At 41.0% G+C, this 10,875-nt stretch overlaps 1 protein-coding gene across 1 annotated transcript in view; it reads left to right on the top strand.

The window, feature by feature from the left end:
• Positions 1-8,712: 8,712 nt before the first annotated feature.
• Positions 8,713-10,875, top strand: part of LOC118320845 (gamma-aminobutyric acid receptor-associated protein-like 2) — a gene marked incomplete at its 5' end in the record, with an annotated part of 3,074 nt that continues 911 nt past the window's right edge. The window contains 2 exon segments of the mRNA XM_035651964.1: positions 8,713-8,768; positions 8,858-9,030. Coding sequence (XP_035507857.1) covers positions 8,713-8,768; positions 8,858-9,030 — 229 coding nt within the window.

Here is a 10,875-nt window from a genome sequence, read left to right as displayed (position 1 = left end):
TGTGCCCGAACAAGACGGGACTAATTGATTAACGGCTGCCTCCCCTGCGGGACGGTGTGAGCGTTGGACCTTTGAACATAAAAGGACCCCACACTGCTCACACGACTGGAACCCTGTCTCTTCAAGGGAAAAAGCCGATCTCTCGAGAGGCGTACGCAAGACAACACGACAAAAAAGGAAAAAAATTTGGAAGAAAAAAAAAAAGAAAACAAAGAGAAATACGCAATAGCAATGCATAAATCCATTGGCATCCATGTGAACTTCATTTGCAGTGCAAAAAATTCCGGAAGCGCCTAGTACGCCGGGGGTAGTATAGCAATGTTGCTAATTATTGTGTGTATTATTAACAAAATATTGGTAGTATTATAAATATTAGATTAATTATAACTATTCCCTGTAAAGTAACAACCCAATTCAACGCGACTTTTAGGAGTTTTTGTTTTAAAAGTTGTTACCATGTTTCTGCGCCCGGCCCGATGCATGCCAGCGCGGTTGTGTTTGCGTAACTGTTTTGTGTGAGATCTTTCGCCTCTTTGTGTGCACCATTTACAAAACCCTCCTTTGCTACCACCCACACCAACCAACACACACACCCCACCAACACAGAACACCACAGATATTACACATGCGCTCTAACACATTGGCAAAACACACACCCACATTATACATCCTGCCCCCCCCCCTGGCCCCCGCGCTAGTGTGACAACTTTCCAACATATGAAAAATATAAGGAGATGGTTTTATTTTAAATAAGGAAAAACAGCAGATGGCAAAACAGGAAAGCGGCATGGAAGTAAAAAGAAATGACTTATCCAGAGATCTGACGGCAACATTTTACCTTGGGGAATAACAAACTAAATACACACAACACACCACCACACCACACCACACACATCTCCAGCCCCCTTCATCAGGTTTCCCCTTCTCTTTCCCCACCAACGTTCCTCCCCACCCACCAACTTTCGTCTTTATTCTTCTTCACCCTCTCCCCAGGTCCACATTCCCCCCCCCCCCTCATGTCGTTCCTCCATTCGTCCCGTTCATTCGCTTGCCTGCGGCTCATCCCCCTGCCCCTTCCCGGCCCTTTTAAAGTACGTCTGGTCTTTATTTTACTGCTTGGACTATTTATTCTTGTACAGGACTGTAAAAATGTTATTTACTTTTGTACAAACTTTATTGAAGAAAAAAAAAAAATTAAACTGTGGAAGGCATTTTTCCCTGTGCCTTGAAACCACGACTTGGTAACGTGTAATATTAAAAAATGAAGCTAATATGTAAGTTATGGGTTTTCACTGCGCTGTAAACAGCGCTGGGACGGGGTCTCGTCCCACCTCCGTCCGTGCTTTAAGCTTCCACCCCTCCGCGGTGGAGGGCTGCGTTCGGGGACGGGGCATCGGATCGGGGGCGGAAGGCTTTCGTCTGTTGCTTAGTTTTCCATCCCCCCGCCCCCCTCCCCCCCACAATTTGTTTGTTCGTTTCATTTTAATTGTTTTTTGCTTTTGAACCCTCCTTCTGGTCTTCCTTATATGATTAGTTTTCTAAAAAACAAAAAAACAAAAGATAAAATCGAGGACACACCCAACCCCTTAGATGCTTGGTGGTTAGTTGAAAGATACTGAGCCTAACACGATTACATATAATTATAAAAATATATTTCAGATTTAGATATTGTGATATATATTGTACTGTCAGCAACTCATATCGTATGCCTCCTTGTGAGGAGCTTTCCCCCAGGTTTCCTTGTTTGGCTTTCTTGGTTCGTTAACAACCTTGCATTACGTTTTCGGAATGGTGGCGATTCTGGGTGCAGACGGGCATGGGTGTTCATTTTCTTTTCTTTTTATTTTTAGCTTTAACTCTTTTTGAGGAGTTGAGAGAGGGGAAAATGATCCAGTTTTGCAAAAAAAACATTGGCTTTGGTTTCGTACATAACCAAATTCTTTTTGCTAAAACAAGAAGAAAAAACGGTTGTATGTAGTGTTTGGTTTCATTCCACTTAGATCTTCCTCACCACGAAGGTCCACATCACAACCGCTCTCCAGTTGTCTCATTATTAGGTACACCTATGTAGTCTGATAACGACACCTCCTTCAAAGGTGAGAGTTCCTACCGCTATGAGGGTTTATATGTTTCTCTGGAGAGGTTGTTTATTAAAACCCACCAAATATTAAAAATTATTGAGGACTCTTCCTTTCTGTAAAAAAATCAATACAAAATATACGATAAAGTTTGATTTATGTTGGTAATGTAGATTATAATTTACAAAAGTACCCTTTTACACGGCGAAAAACAGGGGAGAAAACAATCATTGACAATAAGTCAATACAAATACAAGTTAAACCGATGCTATTATTATGAATTAATGTGAATTCGTAAATTCTGGCAAATAATAAACACATGTAAGCAAATAACCCACATTAAACATAAACTTAATAGAGAAAGCCTTAAACAAGCCCACATTAGCTTTTTCAATTTAGTCATTTTAAAAAGAGGGAGTTCAACAGCTCCACAAACTGCAGCCTCAAAAATTATAATCTTCATGAAAGTAGGATTTATTGCCGTCCTGTTGTATTCGACTGTATTAGTTTTAGCTACACGTACCTATAAACTGACAACTGGGTGTAAGTTAATCTGTGTTTCTGACACCCGTCACTCTTGTCACTGTTTCACCTTAAAAACGTGCCAATGTCATAACTCACTTACTAAATGGGATGTATTTTATTGGAGCACACAGAAACGGTTGGGGCAGATTTTCCCACCGTTTCTGATTCAGCTGTTTCCTAAACTTGACAACTTTCCGTCAAAGGTACAAATATGGTCTCCATCCTGGCCTTGCTATGCAGATGACATCAGGCTCCTCATTTCTCAAGTCTCGCAGAGTTGGATTGTAATGACTTATTGTTTATAATAGTCTGGGTATTGTAGGTCTTGATACAATAAAGAAACCAGGTGAGGAGAGGGGACATAATCAAAGAGTGAAGCAGCAGGTTTCAGGTCTCTTTGGGGCCACAGAGGACACATAAGGTTGTACACCAGCTTTATATACAACAACACTATCCCAGAAAGACATTTAATGGTTTTTCCTGGAACATGTTAATAATTATTCAAGTATATCATTATTTGACTTCTTTTTCAGAGCGATGCAGATTTGAGTCGCCCAGGTTTACTTCTCTTGGTTTTAATCCTTCCAGATCTGCAGCAGCGATAATGTGAGAGAAGAGATTACATTCACTGTTTATTTTTATGTCAAACACCTCCTCACCTGTGTTCCTCTTAATGCCACACAGGCTGCAGCAATAAGTGAGTTTAATTTTAGCTCGAAAAGAAGAAACCCCCATCTGGTATGTGATGGTTTTCCCATTTATATCGTTTTTTCTTGTACATTTTGTGCAGAATATTTGAATTAGAGGTTTAAAATCAGCATGAAGCACTGAGTTAAAAACACAGACACATAGCTATCATACATTTTTAGATACAGTTGAATCTAAAGTTGGTTCTTATTGGCTGGTGTCTTTAAGATATCTAGGAAACAAAAGTCTTTACTTGCAGCCAGGCCTGTACATGCCCTGCTTATTGTTGATGGCACACAGTCTATTTCAAAAGGGGATAAGGTGATGTAATATGTTTTTTTCAAAATCCATCCAAACTATGCAACGGCCTTAAGAAGAGCTCCCCGAATGAAGACATTTAGCACCCGGAGAAGACCGAAGCTCGTCCAAGGGAAGATTAAAATGTAAGAAACAAGAATTTGCAGCAGAGAAGAGAAGATCGTCCATCCAGAGAAACCTTAAATCGTGGAGGACACAAACAGTTGGTCACATGTTTGTCTCACGTTGGTGGAAACCTTGCTAATACCCAACCTGTTTGCTTGTTGGAGCAACAGGATTATGAGGTGAAGCTGGTAACTCCTCGGTTTCAGTAACAGGAGACCCACAGCCACTTCCAGAGTTACAGTCACACCTCAGAGAGAATTTCCACCATTGTTTCACCTCACGTTGGTTTAACGTTACTCTCGAAGTGAGGAGTCTGTCAACAGACGATGTAGGGAGGTGTCACAGTCTGCTGCAGCTAAAACAAGGTTGCAGGTAGTTAATCTGCACCGCCCACTGTGTCTAGGTGTAACTGGGTAGACATTTCAACCAAAGTGACGCAACTGCTGTCAAAGGGTAAATCAGAACTCAAATCACACGGGTTAGAAAACTGCCTCTGTGCGTCACGTGGACAAAGGTATGTGGACACCTGAACATTTCCTCTATATGTGATATGATTTTATAACAGCCTCCACTCTTCAGGGACGGCTTTCCACAACATTGTGGAGCCTGGCTGTAGGAATTTGGTTGTGTGGGCCAAAAGTGGGATGAGCATTTCTATATGAGAAAGAGTATTCTGCAAACCGGTGCCACAAAGTTGGAAGACCACCTTTGTCTAAAATACCATTATGTGTGGTAGCGTTGAGATTTACCTTAATGGGAACTAAAGGGGCTTCGTCCAAACTATGAAAAACATCCCAAAAGTTTGTGAATAGGGGTGTTAAAGTACTTTTGGCTGTGTAGTGTACATTGCACTTATGGCTACTTAGTAATCGCTGCACCATGACTGTAAATTCTGATCCATAGAGGAGTGCAGCAGCAGATTTTACCCTGCAACTGAATTTATATACTATATATATATATATTCAAAGCCTTAAGACAGCACATTAATGTTTACTTACACACTTACAGACTGTGTCTCTTACAGTTACTGCAGGTGAAATATAATGGCATATAACAAACAGGCGTGTAAGCAAATAATGGCCACAAATATTTGAATTTTATAGGCAAGTGAATAAGTCATTTTAAAATGTAGTCGCTGCTGAATACCTGTTGAGATTCAAACACCACCACATTCATGACATTTTATTTTGAAAACCATCTAAATGGATTCATGTGATCTCAATTTGAATTTCAAAAACTTAATTAAACTCAATTATTTGCTTCTGTAGTTGATCAGATGAATACTTCCAGACAGCAGCAGTGTTGAATGTATTATTTTCCCCCGCTCCACAAGAGGGAGCCAGAGTTGTAAAAACAAAAACAGACCCAAAAAAAAAAAAACACGTGGGCCGAACCGGACGACACTTCCTCCCGCGAAACCCCGCCTCCACGTTTCCATGCATTGGCGCGCTTCGCCTCTGTGGCTCTCTGCTCCTCCCCGGGTGGTGGTGGTGGTGGTGGTGGACTGACTGTAGCGGGCTGCGGGTGAAAACACAAGCAGGCATGAGTGCGGCGGGTAGTGCTCGGTCCGGTCCGGCCGCCGGCCCCGTCCAGCAGGGACTGAAAGAGGCTCTGATCGAGACCCTGACGGCCATCCTGTCCCCGGTTCAAGAAGTGCGCGCCGCCGCGGAGGAGCAGATCAAAGTGCTGGAAGTGACAGAGGGTGAGTGGTAGCACGGGGTCTGAGTTACCCCGGGTGTCCTCACTCATTTACGGCCTCTCCGGGGAGAGGGGCTCGGTGCGGGCGGCGGAGGTCTCCCGCTGTCTGCGTCTCTGAACCGGCGCTAACTTTTCACTGTGCTCGCCTTAAAGCGGAGGAGTAGCTCCACGTTAGCCACCGGGAAAGTGTCGGCTCCCGGTGGCTAACGTTAGGCCATATTTCCAGAAGTTAGTGGTGATTAAGTTTCGCTTTAAAGCTCCTGTAATTAAAACCTGTTGTTGACCTCAGTTTAATGGAGGAGGGAGCTGGTTGCTGCCTCGACTCGCTCCAACTGACGCTAACTGTCTCAACTGATGCTCGTTGACGTTAGCTTCAGCTAGGGAGTTACATTAAGCACATGGGGGGAGACTGTGTGTGTAAACCCGGCCCGGAACGGCACGGCAACCGGGCGGACACTGGTTTATCCTCCTGCCTCGGTACTAACGGACCAGTTACCGTTCAGTTGGCCGTTATATACGTTATGTACGTTATGTATAATGTGTGTGTGTGTGTTTTAACGTTAACGTGTTAAAATAAAGCTCCTGTGTTCACGTTAAAGCGCGGCCTGTTTTTATTTCCGAGGCTTTTGTTTTCTACAGAGGATTAAATGTAAAGCAGTTAATGTCAGTTAATGTGAAGTAAAAACACGAATCTGCACTTTAAATCCAGCCTGTTTGTGTTTGTGTGGATTCAATAAAGCATCGTGTCTTTGTTCTTTATGGCAGAAACAGCCCGACGAGGTGGAGGCTCATTAGGCTGCTATATTATATATAACCTATATTATTGCATTGATTCTCAGTCAGTGTGCAGCTGGAGGACAAAGCTGTGGGTTTACTCTGTATGAAGCTTATATTCGACATGTTCTCTCCTGTGGCCGGTCCCTTCAGGCCTCAGAGGCCTCACCAGGACCAGGACCAGGACCAGGAGTAGTTCAGGCCTGCAGGCTGGTGTCACATCCCCTCTTTTAGTCTGTTTACAGGATTAATTATGTGGTTTTTTAAAGCACTTATTGTCAATAAATCGACTTTAATGACACAGTTAAAGAGCTGACATGCTACCAGGAGTCACAGTGGCTCCTGTTAAAGCAGCTGCCTTTCTCTGATCAGTCTGTTTATTACATATAAAACATATAAAACATCTGAGACACTGTTTGTATTCATGAATTTAAAACTAAAGAGGCTATTTTTACCGTCTCGGATCAAATTACTCAACCCATAATCTAAATGAGCTTCCTGTTGACAGTGACAAGCTGTCTGATGCTATCAACTAGTGTTTGTTTTACACTTTAAAAACAGACTTCAAGGCTCATTTTCTATAATAATTAACTCAGATTACACGTTGCTGCTGAGGAATAATGTTGTCTTTGAAAAGTTTTGCACCTTTTACCATTAAAAGAGTAAAACAAACGAGCATACGGCCTCTTTCTGTTGTTAGTGGTAAGACTACATTACCCATAAACCCCTCTGCTTCCTGTTAAAAGGAGGATGTTTACTTGAAGACTGCAACTGGATGTGTTTTCACTGTCAGATCGTGTGTTTATTAGTTATTTTTAAATCAGTTTGTTCGTCGTTTAGTAATAAAATATGAACTTTTTTTTTAAATTGTTCGCACGGCTTCAAGGTGACATCTTTTAAACAGCCAGAAACTCAAATATTGTCAGTTTACAGTCGAATAAAATGCAAATTCTCACTTTTATAATCGATCAATAATTAAACTGGGATCATGAATTACTGCTCAGATTGTTTCAGCAGGTTTAAATTTACTATATTAAATCAAAAGAAAGAATAAAACTTTAGGTTGCACTTGATGTAGTGACGCTGTGTGTTTATTGCCTTTATAAGAAGAGTTGATTGATTAATGAGGTTCAGACTGACCTTTGACCCCGGTTGTGTGAGAACAGTGAGAACAGCTCGGGAGGGATTTATTTTATTGTGTCACAACAATGTAAACTTTATATTTCATGTTATAACTGCAGGAAGTTTGTGTAAGACGAGCAGATTATTTCCTGTTTGTGGAACTTTTTCTACAATTCTGTCTGTATTATGTATTTATTTATAACATTTAACGATCATACAGACTTAATCTGCTTCTTTTCTGATACATTCAGCGTTTTCTTCTCCCTGACGCCTGTTAGACAGTTTACATTTACTTTGTAGTGAACCAGATGCTGAGATGTAAGCTCTACTGTACGCCTTAAACCTTAAAACTGCGACCTTAATGGGGCTCCCGACCCCTAGGTTGGGAACCACTGTCGTATATGATGATAAATTAAATATATTTGGGTTTTGGGCTGCTGGTCGGACACATTATGTAACTAGAATCTGTCACTTTGGGCTCTCTGAGGTTGTTTTTCGTGACTTTTTGACATTTAATAGATTAACTGATCATCTTGTGCAGCTACGGTTTCAAACTCCCGGCTGATGTTCTCGTCAGGAACTCGGTGCCGAAGCTGCCGTGCTGTTAATGATCACATTTAAAGTGTTTGGATCGACGGCTGCTGATGTTCAGGGTCTTAATCCACAGCAGCTTCCTGTGAATGTCTCACCTCAGACGTAACCTATCGATCGCTGTCCATCACCGGTCGAACCCTCGTGTCTGTAGAAGACTCATCTAAGACAGGAGTTCCCAAACGTCGCGTGTTCATGTGAACGACCTCTATAACGGATAAAATCCTCTCTGCAGAATCCACACAATCATTTACAGTCAGAACAGACCACCTTTCTCCTCGAGGGACCCCTTTACTATCATTTTTATTTTATTTTTAAACTAAAGTTTGTGTAAAACGAGTGATTTTTGAGCAGATTTTTTTCATTTTTTTACACTATTCTCTGTCCGTATTACGTGTTTCTTAATAATTTGTCATAGTTCCTTTTTGAGTTGTTTACTTACACATCTTAAAATTAGGACTGCACGCTGTGGTAAAAACATTATCACGATTATTTTGACAGATATTAATCGCGATATTCACAATTTGTATGTGAATCATCATTTTTGGCATCACAAATTACATTTTCACTAAAAAATCAATTAAAATCGTGCATGAAATGTGACATTTTTGGGGTCTTTGTCAAACAGAATCAGAACCAGGTTGTCTCTGCAGTGCTACACTACTACATTTTACCTTCATAAACACACTGGTCCTGATCCCCAGGTTGGGAACCGCTGCCCTACAACCCTCTCAATGAGCCCTGTTGTGTATTTCTGTTGTCAGGTAAAACAAAAACCACACAATTAACACAAATGTTGCTTTTTGTCTTCCAGAACATCGATGCATAGAGTCAGCCAAAATCCGCAACAAGTACCCTGACAGGGTCCCGGTGGGTGACGATCTGTGATGTTACAGCTGATTTAGAGGTTGAACATTGGCTATAATCACGTCTGTGTGTGTGTGTGTGTGTGTCGTCAGGTGATCGTGGAGAAGGTCTCTGGATCACAGATCGTGGACATCGACAAGAGGAAGTACCTGGTCCCCTCCGACATCACAGTGGCTCAGTTCATGTGGATCATCAGGAAACGCATCCAGCTGCCCTCAGAGAAAGCCATCTTCCTGTTCGTGGACAAGACGGTGCCTCAGTCCAGGTCAGGGTCGGGACAGCGGAGGGGGTTTTAGTCACATCGTGGATTCACAGTTGACCTGTGACCATTTAAGGAACCTCGGTCAGCTTCCTCCTTTCCTGTACTTGGATATGCTTTATGCTAAACTAATATCTGTTAAAAAGAACCACATTTTAAAATGTAAGCTACATTTTATGTTAACTAAGATCAGGGTTCCCATTTACAGAACTGTTACAAAAGCCCGGTAGAAAAATGTGTTGTTGTGGTTAATAAATACATCCACATTTTAATTGTACACGCAACAAACACTTTCTACTTCTTCTTTTATTAGACTAATAGATGAGAAGAGGAATTATATGAAATATTAAATAAATTCTACTGTTATTTACGGGCTGTTGCTAAAGTAATGTTACAGTTTGAGGAAAACTGGAGGAAATTAGGCAAGAAAGGAAGAATAAAACTGGGAAAATGTGTCAATAATAGACAAGTGGTACATTTATATGACCATTTGTGAGCAAAAGTCCTCAAATTATTTCTTAAACAGAGTTAGTAGGCTCATTAGCTCACATTTAGCTTAAATGTAACTAGATTGATTGATGTAGCTCTATATATAAATATATAATCTCTTTAACGAGTATCGTCTTCAAATTGCTTCTTTTGTCTGACAAACAGTCAAAAACCAAAAGATATTTCATCATTTGACAAAGAAAATCTGTGAATCTGAACGTTTAGGAAGCGTAATGTTCTTTCAATCGATGAATCAACTCATCATTGGAGCTTAAGTTAAACTGAGGGAGTTACTTTATTGTGTTGCCTGTAATTGGCTCTGTAACGATCTGCCGTCAGGACTCAACAGTGGCTTCATGCTCGTCTACAGCAGCTGATGTAAAACTAGTCAAATCACCTTTATGGCTTTATCAACAGGATGAAGTGTCTCAATGTGGCTTCTTATCTCAACTGCTTCATTTCCATGTGTGGTCAGTGCTGCTTTTTATAACGTACATTTAATAACAGTCGATTTAAAGGAGCTGAAGTGAGAAACTGTTGGTCAGGTTGAGGGAAAATATTAGCTAGAGAATAACACTGGGAACAAAAGTGTCCACAACACGAGTTAATGTGTCATTTGGACTAAATATTGAGGCTGATTCAACGATGGGAAAGTCCAGGTTGAGCTGCAGTTACACTCCTCTCTGAGCAGCCATAACTCAGCACTTTCAGCCTGTATTTTTAGCCTCGTCACAGAGAGCGACTCGGAGCAGTAAGGAATGTGGAGCCACATCTGGTGGAGAAACAGCTGTGAGAGAATAATCCAGAAACTGATGTTTGTTCTCAAACTCCAGTCATAGTTTCTAGGTCAGGCCAGTTAAACGCCTGAAACCTCGCCGACCTGTCGGTGGGTGAATCAGTGAATCATTACACACTGATGCATGAACTCAGGACGACTCACACAACTGTTAGCTGTTAAAACCATGAAAAACAATATATAATAGGTTAAACAGTGACACCTGCTGGGCAAACTAAAGGAGTGCGTGGGCTGAGTAAACAGAAACAAAGAGAAACGTCAACAAAACTTAAATATTAACGTTCATAAACGGAACAAAATGACTGGATAACGAAATAATATCAACAGTAAACAAAATAAATAATAAAGGTTATAACTTCAACAGTTCAACTTCCAAAGAAAACAATAAAGTATCACAACAGCATTTTCAACACAATTTTACTAGCAACTAACTCAATGAGATAATTAATAATAAATACAATTCACAAACACAGATTAAAGATAAGAATTAATCATCTGTTACACATACAGCCACACAAACATTCACAACACAAGATTTTCCAAATATATCTGACTAAATTTTGGGG

This window comes from Morone saxatilis, unplaced genomic scaffold (genome assembly GCF_004916995.1).
Source record: "Morone saxatilis isolate NCDOM2014 unplaced genomic scaffold, NCSU_SB_2.0 Contig11, whole genome shotgun sequence".
NCBI classification, from domain to species: Eukaryota; Metazoa; Chordata; class Actinopteri; family Moronidae; genus Morone; species Morone saxatilis.
This window is presented reverse-complemented; position numbering and strand designations above follow the sequence as displayed.